At 34.7% G+C, this 14,693-nt stretch overlaps 1 protein-coding gene across 2 annotated transcripts in view; it reads right to left on the bottom strand.

Moving 5' to 3' along the window:
• KCTD8 (potassium channel tetramerization domain containing 8) overlaps positions 1–14,693 on the bottom strand; it is a 253,418-nt gene that overhangs the window by 145,623 nt on the left and 93,102 nt on the right. The window contains exon 2 of one of the 2 annotated variants that reach the window (XM_045474199.1): positions 4,497–6,179. The exons of the other annotated variant lie outside the window; for it this stretch is intronic. Coding sequence (XP_045330155.1) covers positions 6,169–6,179 — 11 coding nt within the window. The 3' untranslated portion in view covers positions 4,497–6,168. Of the gene's footprint in view, positions 1–4,496; positions 6,180–14,693 lie in introns of those variants that run through there. 2 annotated transcript variants of the gene reach the window in all.

Below are 14,693 nucleotides of genomic sequence, written 5' to 3'. Positions count from 1 at the left end.
CGATGCAAGTTTAATAAGAACACAGACTTTATCTTATTTGCTGTTTTATCCTTAGCCTTTAGAACAGCTCCTGGCTCTTAGAAGTAACTGTGGCATGCATGAACAAATGATGTTCTGAAGATATTATTATGGTTAGATGATCTGATATTTTCACCACAGGACTGAAATTAGTTCAATTTTTGGCTACTAAAAATATTTTGTGCATTAAAAGTATCTAAACAAACCCTTTAGTTAGCATCAAAACCAAGTTAGATTTCTGTATCATTTTGGCCATTTGTTCAGAAAAAAATAATGGAGACTGCTGCAAAATTATCTTTGTTATCGACCTTCAATTGTGTGCTCATGAATCTAAGGTTCCAAGGAGGTGTGGGGATCTCAGCAGGAGCCCTAAACCTCTGTGGAGATTTCTGAAATAAATAAAACACTGAGTTCTGAGTTTCAAGGGCTTCAGGCTCACATCCCCTCACACTTGCCTTTTTTATTTTCCATTAATTTTATACACTGGTATTCCACCCAATATTTCCTTTAGATGGCATGATATAAAAAATGAGGTTCTGTTACTCTGACAGTATAACAATCAAGAAAATATCATTAATGTAAAGTATCAGTATGTTCTCATAGGACAAAAAGTTTGGAAGATCCTTAAAACATGAATCTGACCTTTCAGTAACTTTACATTATCTCTCTGCCTAGACCTCTACTGAATACGGAGGCATGGCATCAATTATAGTTATTAGATTGAGCTGAAAAGAATCATTTATTCTTTATTCAACATTTTAGTTTCACTTTATTTGGTCAAAATTTAAACTCCATTATATGTCCATTCCTCTTTGCCTATAAAGCCATAGTCTAAAAAAGAAATAAAACATGAAATAGATTATAGTTTTTGTTTTTGTCTTTGGAATAAATAGTTGAAAGGAACAAATGGGCCTAGGAATCAAGCGAACTTCTTGCCTGGTCACCGGTAGGAACACAAGCATTTTCTTTACGTTATATCAGTTTCCCTCAGCTCGAAATTTCCTTTAACGTTCCTTGTAGTGCAGGTTTGTTGGTGATAAATTCTCTTAGGTTTTGATTCTCTGGAAAAGAAAATCTATATTTCACCTTCATTTTGAAGGAAACTTTAGCTGGATATAGAAATCTAGATTTGGTTTATTTCTGTTCTTCATCATTCTTTTTTTTTTTTTTTTTCAACGTTTATTTATTTTTGGGACAGAGAGAGACAGAGCATGAACGGGGGGGGGGGGGCAGAGAGAGAGGGAGACACAGAATCGGAAACAGGCTCCAGGCTCTGAGCCATCAGCCCAGAGCCTGACGTGGGGCTCGAACTCACGGACCGCGAGATCGTGACCTGGCTGAAGTTGGACACTTAACCGACTGCACCACCCAGGCGCCCCTCTTCTTCATCATTCTTAAAAATATATTCCACTGTCTTTTATCTTGAATTATTTATGATGAAATATATGTAATAAATCTGATATTCCCCACCCCACTCCCAAATATGACATGCCTTCCTTTTATTACTCTTTTTATGATTTTCTCTTCAATTTTGATTCTTAGCAATTAGCTTATGATGTACTTTGCTTTGCCTTGCTTTGTTTTTATGCCACTTTGGGTTCTCTGATATTTGTAGACATATTTGTTATAATTTCAATCAAATTTGGAAAAATTTGATTGTTACTTTTTAAGAAAAATTTCTTCCCCCTCTCCTCTTTAGAGTACATGATAGTGTCTTACAGATCCCATAGATCCCTGGGGGTCTATTTTTATTTTTATATTATTTTTTACCCTTGTGCTTCATGATAGTTTCTATTTCTATGTCTTCAAATTCATTGATTTTTTTCTCTACTCTCTAAACTGCTATTAATCCAATCCATTGAATTTTCATTTCATATCTTTTATATTTCAGCTTTAAAAGTTCCATTTAATTCTCTTTTATAGATTCCATGCCTATTGTTGTTATGTTCATGTTTTCCTTTAAATCCTGAGTCTTTTTGTTACAAGTGATTTAAGTCATTTTCTGATTTTTCCATATCTCTGTAATTTTTATACTACTTTCTATTATCTGATTTTTTTCCTAAGGGAATTAAGAGTTATATTTTTCTTGGCATATCTAGTAATTTTTGTTTGTTTATTTCTAGACATCATGAATGTTATATTATTGAGTACTGCCTTTTGCTGACTTTAAAAAATGTGTGTTAGACTTATATTCTGATAGGCAGTTATGTGAAGATCAGACTAATCCTTTTGAGGTTTGTTTTAGGGTTGTTTTATTGGGGAGGAGGTAGTGTAGCTTTTATTCTAAGCTAAATTTACATCTGTTTCTAAGGTGTCACCCTTATGGGTTTTTTTATGAATGTCTCAGATGTTCAAATAGTTCTCCCTACTCTTGCCTTGAAACATCTCCTAGTCTTGGGTGACCTCTGAAAGTTGATCAACTTATAACTCCCTACTCATTCCCAAGTCATCCTCATGGAATTTCCCTCTACACCTGACCAGCTTGGTATTCAAGGACAGACCCAATGATACCACTAATTAGACTTCTGGAGCTCTTTTGCTCCATACCTCCCTCCTGCCTTGCAAATTCCAGCAGTCTGGACCTCTCCAAATACTATTTATGTCCCTTCAACCAGAGAGACCACTGGATTATGTCTTGGCTTCTCTTCCTTGCATCATGGTTAGGAACATGTTTTCAGGGAAAATGCCAAGATAATAGGGCTCTCCTCATTGTATTCTCTTCTTTCTGTGATCACTGTCTTGCATTTCCCACTGCCCAATGTTTAACCTATTTTATCCAGTGCTCTAGTGATTTACTGAGACACAGCTACTCCAGCCCCAGTCATGCTATCATGACTGGAAAATTTGCTTTGGATTATGTAAGCATTTTTATTAGTCATCCTGCAACCCACACTAAGATTAAAAATATCTTGGATATAGTCAACCTGAACAAAAGTTAGTTTTCTAACATTCATACACAACTCCATCTTTCCCAATCTTTTCATCACTAACCTACTTCTTTATTTGGTCAGTTTTTTGGTTTTGGGTTTTTTCCCCCCAATAACATACAACTTGCCTCTCTTCCTCCAACCTCTTATAAACAAACTATACTAATTTTCTATGATAAAGTTTTAATCGTATCAGCTTCCAGGCTTAATCCTATTTAATTTTGCAATTTCTTTTTTTTTTAATTAAAACATTTTTTAACGTTTATTTATTTTTGAGAGAGAGAGACAGAGTGCAAGTGGGGGAGGGACAGAGAGGGAAAGAGAGAGAGGGAGACACAATCCGAAGCAGGCTCCAGGCTCCGGTTGTCAGCACAGAGCCTGATGTGGGGCTGGAACCCACAGACCGCGAGATCATGACCTAAGCTGAAGTCGGACACTTAACTGCTTGAGCCACCCAGCTGCCCTTATTTCCAGATAAGTCTAAAGTTTACCCTTTTATCCAATAAAACATTATTTTTAAAATTACTAACATTGTTGAGAAATATCTTATAAGCTTTCCTACGTCTTAAAACAGGGAATACCCAAATATAATGTATGCTTTTTCTTTATAGTACAGTCATTAGAAATATTGATTACTGACCTATGCAGTAATAAGGTCATGCCTTCAGGAGTTAGTGTGATCAATGAAGACATTTGCTTTATTGCTGGGCATGTTGCTTCTGGTGTTTTCTTCCTCATTAGGAACCATGACGCATTGCTTCCATTTTTAGTAACTCTAATCCCTGCTCTTAATAGTTTATGATGTCAAACTTACTAAATTAGTCAACATAACTTTACACATAATTTTAAAAATATTCCCTGGCACTATGGGTGGTTCTAATCCTATTGTAATCCTCTATGGACTTTGCAATATGTTTTCCAGTAAGAAATTGTTTTCATTTGTGTATTAGTGAATTTAACTGCTAGAGCTGTCAGAATGTGACTTCTACACAAATAGAGTACTTAACATAACTAGAATAAATTACTATCCAGTGGCTCAGTGAGAATTATTTGGTCTACAGGGGCACCTGGGTGGCTCAGTCGGCTGAGCGTCCGACTTCAGCTCAGGTCATGATCTCAAGGTTCGTGAGTTCGAGCCCTGCGTCGGGCTCTGTGCTGACAGCTCAGAGCCTGGAGCCTTCTTTGGATTCTGTGTCTCCCTCTCTCTCTCTGTCCCTCTCCCCCCTCATGCTCTGTCTCTTTCTCTCAAAAATAAATAAACGTTAAAAAAATTTAAAAAATTATTTGGTCTATATATTGAGGGTATGGACACAATCAAGAAACCCCGATTAACTGGAGAGTGTTATGCTAAATGAAATAAGCCATACAGAGAAAGACAGATACCATATGTTTCCACTCTTAGGTGGATCCTGAGAAACTTAACAGAAACCCATGGGGGAGGGGAAGGAAAAAAAACAGGAGGTTAGAGTGGGAGAGAGCCAAAGCATAAGAGACTCTTAAAAACTGAGAACAAACTGAGGGTTGATGGGGGGTGGGAAGGAGGGGAGGGTGGGTGATGGGTATTGAGGAGGGCACCCTTTGGGATAAGCACTGGGTGTTGTATAGAAACCAATTTGACAATAAACTTCATATATTGAAAAAAAATTTAAAAAAAAGAAACCCAGATTAACATACGTCTCCATTTGATAATATCAGTCTCTAAGAATGGGATTTATTCATCTTTACATTCCATGTGGTACAGTGTAGTTATGTAAAATATTCAATAAATGAAGAAAGCTACTGAAAGAGTTAAATATAATCATTAAAGAAAATTCACAGAAGTATAGAAAATAATCAATACAAATTATAATAAAGGTTAAAGAAATTAAAAATCTGAGTATTATCATCAACAATAATTTGTAAAATAATCACTATCTAAACTTGGAAAATAATTACACAAACACATGAATGCACATATTTAACCCTATATATAGATACGCTGTACATAACTTCTTCATCCCTTATTGGCTTTGCCCCTTACCGTTGAGTAGTACACAACCTTCTTACTCTGAATATTTCCTACTTTTCTGATTTTTATTACAGCTTAAGACTGTTTAGCTTTACAATAAAAGTATTTTTTTACTATTGCTCACTTGATTTTAATCTTTACCTATTTTACCTAAAATTCATTAAGATCCTAAAGATTCCAAGCAGTTTGCTGTGAGTTAAGAGTATTGGATATATTCTCACCTCTTTACTTTCTTTGCATCATTTTTGTTTCTATTTTGGCAAAATAAAAAAGAAAGACTAAGCAGTATTAGCTGACAGCTATGAAAGTAATTGCTCCTTTCTCTTAGCATGTTCTTAAATTCCCATTTTCTCTATCCCCATCAGGGACCTACGTCCTCAGCAAGGTAGTATCAAATGAAAAGAGCAAAATTTATGTGATTCATATTTCATTTCTGTCTCAGCTTGTTCTTTGTGTAACTTAGACTAATAGGCTTGGTCTATATGAGGATATTAATGACCATGATGGCTATTCTATAAAAGTGTTGGCACACCTGGATGGCTCAATCAGTTAAGTGTCCGACTCTTGATTTCTGCCCAGGTCATGATCTCATGGTTTGTGAGACTGAGCCCCACATTGGCTTTATGTGCTGACAGCACGGAGCCTGCTTAACATTTTCTCTCTCCCTCTCTCTTCACCGCTCTCTGGCTCATGCTGCACACTCTCACTCTCTCTCTCTCAAAATAAATAAATAAACTTCAAAAAATAAGTAAATTAAAAAATAAAATTGTCATAGCACTCAATAATTCCACATTTAGAACTTTAGTTTGAAAACTCTAAATGGTATAAAATTATTAAATATTATTTTCACAGACAGTCCTCCATTGTAAGATGTCATGCCATTTTTCACAAAACTCAATTTAAGGGCAGTTATTGAAAAGAAGACATTTAAAATGAAAACAGAAACAAAATCTTCAAAACAAAGATATAAAAATAGTTAACACTCACATTACATTCTTTATTATTTGGTATCTCTTTCTTTACCACACCACTTTGTCCCCCTTTTAAAGATGAGGAAAGTGAGAGGCAAAGAGGTGAAATAATTTGACTAATGTCATATTAGGAAAGTGCTGGAAGGAACACAGGCAGCTTCACTTCTGAGACTACTCTGGATTCAGCCATTGTTCTTCCTTCCTCAGTCCAGCCTTTTATCCTTCTCTTCCCTCTCATCCATCATCACCAAATCACTGCCACAGACAAAGAGGAATGAATATCTGAATGTGTAAAGAATGAATGGATGCATTTTTCTTCTCTTAAGATTAACCCAATTTCATAAAACAACTACATTAGCTCTTAATATAAAAGACCAAACAGCTGAAGTGTATTACAAGAATATTTAGGTCAGAGGATTCCCCTTCTAAAGCCCCAACTGAAAGGAGCAAAGAATATTAAGTTAGAGTCCATGAAAAACTCTATTCAAAGGAGTCACCAGAATTGGACTTATCCTTCAGAGGATGTGAGTGGGAACATTATGCATAATGGCCACCATTCTGTAACTAACCTAAAATTGAAGGAAAAAAATTCAATTGACTTCTGTATATATTTTTAAGTAGATATTTCATTTCATACCTTGTACCTTTTGCTTGAATAAATGCTATCCTTGGGTATCATCCAAATAAAAGGAAATATTAAAGCTAATGAATAATTTTATCTGGCATAATAGTCAAGATCCGCTCTACGCAGTAAATATTATTTAATTGGATATTCTGGATTTCGTCTGCTCTATTTGTTTGTTTTTTCCATTTCACGATAGAGTAAAAAACAACATATGAAAGAAAAGCAACACTGCCAGAAATATTTTCCTATAACCTTGAATGTTATTAAAGTATCTAAATATAGAAGATGAAATGGAGTTGGAAATTTCTACCAAATCCATACAGGAAGGACTTTACAAGGTCAGGGTTGTTTTTCTCCCCCCTCTCTGGAAACTACACACTTCTTGTAATTTAATATGAGCATGAATATGTTCCTTAAAATATCAAGGTGGGTCACTGCTTAATTAGCAGTTTAAAAATTATTTCAATCAAAGCCATTACATTATAAAGGATATGAAGCAGAAAAACTGGAGGTAGTGGAAAGTATACTGAATTAGGAGCTAGCAAACTGAGTTCTAGTTCCAGAACCAGTAGCAAGTAAAATCACTTTCCTCAATAAAGTTCTTTTTCCTTTTTATTAAAATAAGGTGATTGTTTCAGATGATCCCTTAGGTGCCATAATGTACTAGATTGAATTATTGTACTTTTTTTTTTTCTTCTTTGAGAAGATTCTTTTTCTTTTTCTATCAGAAATGCAGTGACCTCTGTTCCTTCAAATCTCTCCTTTGAGTCAATATAGTCTTGATTTTTCAGAGAGAGGTAAGGAGAACTCTCAAAACCAAAACCTTCATGCTATATGACCTGTGAATTTTATCACCCAAAACTCCCATTTCTGAAGTATGCAACTTGTTTTCTGATTGCCTGGTGTACTTGTTTTCCTTTCCTTTCAAGTTACAATACAACTTTCTTAGTTTCTCATTCCATGGAGAAGAAAGAAGCACTTAACCTTCCACCATATTCCCCCACAGAATGCAATGCAGTAGTACTGGAAACAAAGAGATATTCAAACATAATTCTTTTTTTTTTAATTTTTTTTTCAACATTTATTTATTTATTTTTTTTTGGGACAGAGAGAGACAGAGCATGAACGGGGGAGGGGCAGAGAGAGAGGGAGACACAGAATGGGAAACAGGCTCCAGGCTCTGAGCCATCAGCCCAGAGCCTGACGCGGGGCTCGAACTCCCGGACCGCGAGATCGTGACCTGGCTGAAGTCGGACGCTTAACCGACTGCGCCACTTAGGCGCCCCTCAAACATAATTCTTAAGTAAACCTGTTTGCATTAGCAACTAATTCATTATGGTTTACTGAACAGGGTGAAGTGGTAAACTCCAAAGGGCTGATTCCTGACTCACCATATACCTGCCGAGTGACCTCTTCATCTCTTTGTGCTTCAGTGTCCTTATCTACAGTGTCAGAAAAACCTACCTGACCTGATCAGATAGTTTTGAAGATTAAATGGATTAGTGAATGTAAACATCTTAGGAAATTGCCTGCCACATTACACAAGCCATAATGTGTATTAACAATTATTACATTGCTTCTTTTTCTATTTTGATATCCAGTAAAAAAAAAAAAAAAAAGAAATATTATCAGTAAGAGAAATAGAGAATAACAGTTTATTATCTTTGGGTAAAAAAGGCTGCCATAAACATGAAAGAAAACCATACACTATAAAAAATTGACAGATTAAAAATAGAAAAAAAAAGTCCTCTGCAAAAAATATTTCTACAAGCTACAGTTAAAGAACAAATACCACACCGGAATAAGATATTTGCACCATATGTAATAGACAAAAAATAACCGCCCTAATTTTAAAAGGGTTCCAATAAATCAACAATAATTAAAACAGTCCAGTTAAAAATAAGGAAAGGATAGCCCTAGGAAAAGATATTCAAATGGTGCCAAATTACAACCTCCTTAACTAAAAAATTGAAAAATTAAAATGAGATGTCATTTTTTGACTCTCAATTTGCCCAAATTAAAACTATTATGATTATTATTCATTATTGGAGAGAATGTGAGGAAATTAATTCTTCAAAGCAACATACCTGGTGTGAATGGAAATCACAATGTCATTAGAGAACAACAATTTGTATTTATGTCAATAACTGAAATCACATACTCTGAACCCAGTATTTCCAATTCAAGGAATCTATTATAAAAATATTCACACACATTTGCAAAGAAGCTCTTTGCAACATTATTTGTTATAAAGAATTAAAATACTTGTATACTCATTAGAAGGGGAAAGGATAAATTAATTTTTAGAACACTCAAGGTATGGAGCAATAAGCAGCTAAGTTTTTTAAAGATAGCTCTATTAATACAAATATACATCATTGCTTAAAAATTGCTGAGTAGTTATATATTTTAATCATTTTCTTATAAGTTATACAAGTTAGGGGGGGATATTAAGAAATATATCTCAGTGACACAATCATGGGCATACATTAATCTTTTTTCTTCGTTCTATTGCTGTGTTAAGTCTTCTCGATAAGAACCTCTTTCTTAACTAGAAGAGTTGATAATATTTGTTATTTATTATTTGCACAGGAACTAGATTACATTAATGTGACCTTGACAAGACACTTTTTTTTCTTCATTAAAAAGGTGATACATGTACTGACAGAGGCACTCTAAAGATCTTTCAACGCAGTGATTTTATAAATTAAAGTAATGCTATCTTTGGATTTTATTTTATTAAAGGAAGAATTATTATTACCAGTTCTATTTGTTAGAAATTTTTGAGAATTTAGACATATAACATATTAATGACAAAATTATGTTTCTTTTTATTGAATGAATGTCCAAAACAAAAATACCTTTTGGATATATAAAGGGTACAAATGGGTATTCATACTGAGGTTTCATGTGAAAACTCAGCAGTGAAGAGTCAGTTTTATTCAGTACTGTCCTAAATTTTAGTAATAAAATCAAATTGCATGAATGTCATACAAGTGTTTCTATAAAAACATATTGAACAATTCCATTTTCTCTTTTAAAGATGTCTTGTATATGCTTACAATATCTGTTTTAACTATGAAAATATATGGCACAGTAAGAAAGGGAAAAAACGAAACGAGGTCATGATAGCTGCATTCAAACACCTGCAATGTTTTTATGTGACGAAAGAGTAGATACATGCACATTCTCTTGCTCCAAAAGGCTGAACTTAGATGTGGGGAAATCCCATAGAGAAAGAATTACTTTAGCAGTATAAGACACTCCTAAATTTTTACTTTTTAATTCATATAATTTTCTACCAACTGCATAAATTTTTAAAAGAAATTATTATAAATGAAAAGAAACATCAATTATGTTTAAAGTTTTAAAAATTACATGCAGGAAGAAGTATATACAAAGTAAGTAAAGCCATTGAGGCTTAAAGAATTGATAGAAAATGTGATTTTAGCATTATCCAAAAATTGACAAGGTTGCCTCATAGAGTACCTTTCTTCATCCCAGGAAGCTACCATTGGATACTAGACAATAAAGTACAGCAATATATAGGTCAAGTTCTTTTATTAGATAGGGATTGAACCAAAAGATCTCAGAAGTCTCTTTGAAGTACAGTAAACTACCATGTCATTGTAACATTTAATCCTGCGCATACATAAACATTACTCCAAATGTGATTAATCCCCACAAGCCTAAAACATCTAGAAACACCTATACAGCAAGTTACTAATTTTGTGAGTAACATGTCTGAAGTTGCAGGCATCCCTGGGAAAGGAAAAAGGGTTAAATACTAACCTGTAGTAGTAGTAGTAACAGATGAATAAATGTTCTACACCTTATTTTAACTCCTGGAGAAATTAAGGTATAGGGTACATTTCACTTAAAAATAAAAATTTCTCCAGAAAAAAATTAAATAGTTATACCAAGACTTGGCTTCCTAACTCTCTAATCTCCTGCTTCACTAAATCTTTTTTGTTATAAATTAGCATGTTTGGATAGATTAAAATCAATAAGGGGTAATAGTGGAATATAGATAGAGAAGGAAAAAGAGGCAGAAGAAGAAAGAGGAGGAGGAAAAGGAGGAGAAAGAGGAGGAGGAAGAGGGGGAGAGTTAGAACAACAATCACAATTTGGAAATCCTATTACAGTCGATATCCATACTTAGTAAAGCATTTACTACTAAACTTCAGAAAAAGCTGCCTGACAGGCAACAGACTGTCTATTATCTTCCTCTTACGTGAAATGATTATTTGTTCGTTTTACTCTCCAACATTCAAAGCCCCTTCTTAAAAGCACCCAATTTTCTTTTGAGGAATTCTATTATGCTATCTCTTGCCCAATGTGTGTGGCATTGGTGGAAAGATAATTCTCAGTAAATGTCTCCTACACTAAAGAAGCCCAAAGACCAGATTTCCCCTCTCTTTACATAAAGGGAATCAGGAAGTAACCTATGTTTGGTGAATTAAGCGCTCTGTGCTGTGAATATTGCAACTGAGGACAAGATGCTGGCATAAGCAGGAACAGGTGTAGGAAAGCCATCACAAAGGCATCACGTTTTCAAACTTTAGTTCACACTCTGACGGCTTTGGGGCTACCTTGGTTCTCACTTGTTTCCAAAAACATATCCCCAGAAACCCAGAAATCTGTGATCTCACCTACATTCTTCTTATAAATTCTCCTTTGCATAGCTTAGCCAAAATTAGTTTCTGTTGTGGACAGCCCAAATCCATAGATTATCTGAGGGCAGTGACAAAGTGTATAATTAAAGTACTGAATTTAGATACAGTGAGAATTACTAAACCTTGATATAAAATAATTTTATAAAGATTTACAAAGATGCCAGATACATAGTTTTATAAGGGTGTTATATAAATGTTTATAAAGCATATTATTTACAACAGTAGAAAAACCAATAAAATACTAGGGTTAAATCTCATAAAAAATGTGCAAGATCTCCTCACAGAAAAATATAACATTCTGTTGACAGAAAACAAAGCAGATCTAAAAAAACTAGAGAGGAAGATCACATTCATGGATTTGAGGTTTCAAAATTTTAAGACATTATTTCTCCCCAATTACTCTAGCAATTGAATAAATCCAAATAAAAACTGCAACTTTGTGGTGTGTGTGTGTGTGTGTGTGTGTGTGTGCACGTGTGTGTAACTGGACAAGTTGATAGTAAAATGTGGAAATGCAAAGAGCCAAGAATAGCTAAGACACTACTGTGGAAGAACAAGGCAGAAAGACTTGCTCTCTGGGATATCAGGAGTTATTACAAAAATACAATTAACAACTGGCACAAGGACAGACAAGTGAACAAATGGAATGAAATGGAGAGTTCATCACCAGATGCATGCATATACAGACAATTGGTTTTTATCTCTTTATATCATTTTATACAGTGGGGAACGGACAGTCTCTTTCAATAAATGATTCTAGGACAATTTAATATCCACATGGAATAAAATGAAACTAGACATCTATCTCACATAATACATAAAAATCAATTCTGGGTAAACTGTAGAGCAAATGTAAAAGGCAAAACAATAAAGCTTCTAGAATATAATATAGGAAAGCATATGACAGGGCAGAAAAAGATTTCATAACAGGACACAATAAGCAATACCCATGAAGAGAAAGACTGATAAATTGGATCACATAAAAATTAATTCTTTATGTTCCTAGCAGATAGCATTAAGAGAGGAAAAAGGTAAGCCACACATTGAGAAAAGATATTTGCAGCAAATGGAACCAACACAGGATTTTATACAGTGTGTGTGTGTGTGTGTGTGTGTGTATCAATCATACAAATCAGTAGAGGAGGGGGAAAGATAACCCAGTAGAAAAATAAGGCAAGAGATTTAAATAAAATATTTCACAGATGGCCAAACGGAACTCAACCTAATTAGTCAGATATGCAAATTAAAAGTACACTGGGATACCAGAGCACACCAGAGTGGCTAGACATTATTTTTAAAAAATTTTTATAATGTTTATTTATTTTTGAGAGAGAGAGACGGGGGGGGAGGGGCAGAGACAGAGGGAGACACAGAATCCGAAGCAGGCTCCAGGCTCTGAGCTGTCAGCACAGAGCCCCACGTGGGGCTCAAACCACGGACCGTGAGATCATGACCTGAGCTGAAGTCAGACGCTTAACCGACTCAGCCACCCAGGTGTCCCGAGTTGGATTCTTAATCAACTGAGCCACCCAGGCACCCCAGAGTGGCTGGACTTTAAAAGCTTGGCAAATAACCAAAGGTTGATAGGGAGGTGAAGTAACGGGGAAAATAGCAAATGGCTGGTGGCAGTGCCTAGTTTCTACCACTGTCGAAAGTTTGGCGTTATCCACTAACGTTAAAGATACGTGTACCTAGCACTTCTGCATCTAAGTGCACCTCCAAGAGACATGCAGATCAAAAGAGACAACTCAAATGTCCATGAACAGTAGAATAGATTTAAAATTGTTGAAGTAGCCAAACAATAAATAGTTTTAAAGCAATGAAAGGGAATAGTATACAGCCAAACACATGGCTCAGTATCACAAGCACCACACTGGGAGTAAGCGGCTCGGCTTGAAAGGATGCGGATTGCATGATCCCATTTCTTCAAAAAATGGTCAAGTAAACCATTTTAGTTGTGGTTATGGATACACACTTAAGAATTAAAATTATAAAGAAAAGCAAGGAAATTAATAATACTAAATGAGTAACTTTAAAGTCCACATAAAAATTGTGAGGTCAACACACAGATAGTGATTAAGGGGTTAAAGATCAACTTCCTGTCCTGGATGTGGTTGCACAGGTGTTGGCTTTGCAAGAGCTAAATAAAGTGTGTAAGTCTGCTTTAGAGACTTTCCAGAATAGATGTCAGTGCAATAAAAACTCAAAAAATAAATGAAATTAAAAATTTTATTCTCCAAATCATATATTTTAAATTAGAAGGTCCCACATATGTTAATAGTACTATAAAAGCTTTTGTTACATATGTCTTTGTTTTTCGTATGATATTATATTTTTCTTTCCTAGACTCATTTATTTAGCAAGATTTTAATACACTGTTCCTTCTTCTACTAGCTGGCTTTCCCTAACACATGAAATTATATGATTTTCTTACCCTATTGATATTTTATTGAAATTAATGGCAGGTCGAAGCTTGTGATATGAATAAAATGAATTAAGTTTTCCATATATCATTTATGAAATATATTGATCATACACATCATCAGTTATTTGCAGACTGGACATTAAGCAAACCTCAGAGACCAAGAAGGAAATGAAATATATACGAAATACTTGTGTAACAGTTTCTATATGTATATTCTCTTTTATTGAAGTAATATAAAATTCAAGACACTCAACATAATTATTTCATTTTATGTAATTATCATCTATTTAGTTATTTAACCCTGTTATTTTGGTCTTGCTGTTTGTGAGGCTTAATTCAAAGCTTAAACCTATGTAGAACGGTTATATTTTCTCTAGGCTTAGGCAAAATCTCTAAAGACCATTCTGAATAAATTCAACATTGATCAGACTGAGATCAGATAAGACCAGACTGAGACCAGACAAAACTTTATTTTTAAAAATCTGCATGTAGGGGCACCTGAGGGGCTCAGTCAGTTAAGCATCCAACTCTTGATTTTGGCTCAGGTCATGATCTCACAGTTGTGAGATCAAGCCCCATGTTGGGCTCCGTGTGGAGTGTAGAGCCTGCTTAAGATTCTCTATTTCCCCCTCCTTTTGCCCCTCCCCACAACCTGTGTGTACATGCATATACACACGTTCTATCTCAAAAAAAGTAAGAAGAAGAAATCTACATGTAATCCTCCCTTTAAATTTTGAGGCAATACAGCTTAACAAAATCATACATTTTTATTCTATCTTTATGTGTTGCAGAGTGAATAGGTCAATACACATGACTTTATTTAAAAAATAAGGAATACTGCATTATTTCATCAGGGTTAAAAACACAGCTGATTATTACCATCGAGGGTACAGAAACACACCTCTCAAGAGCAAAAGTATTTATCCTTATGACAAAGGGAACTGGGAATACTTCAGTGAATTTTTTTCAGTAGATAGAAGTTTACAGGAATCCAACAACTAAATGTTTTATGTTTTAATAAAACGTTTTATTCATAAAAATGG

Source organism: Leopardus geoffroyi, chromosome B1 (assembly GCF_018350155.1).
Source record: "Leopardus geoffroyi isolate Oge1 chromosome B1, O.geoffroyi_Oge1_pat1.0, whole genome shotgun sequence".
Taxonomy (NCBI): Eukaryota; Metazoa; Chordata; class Mammalia; order Carnivora; family Felidae; genus Leopardus; species Leopardus geoffroyi.
Note: the sequence above shows the minus strand (reverse complement) of the source record. Positions and strands in the feature narration are given on the sequence as shown.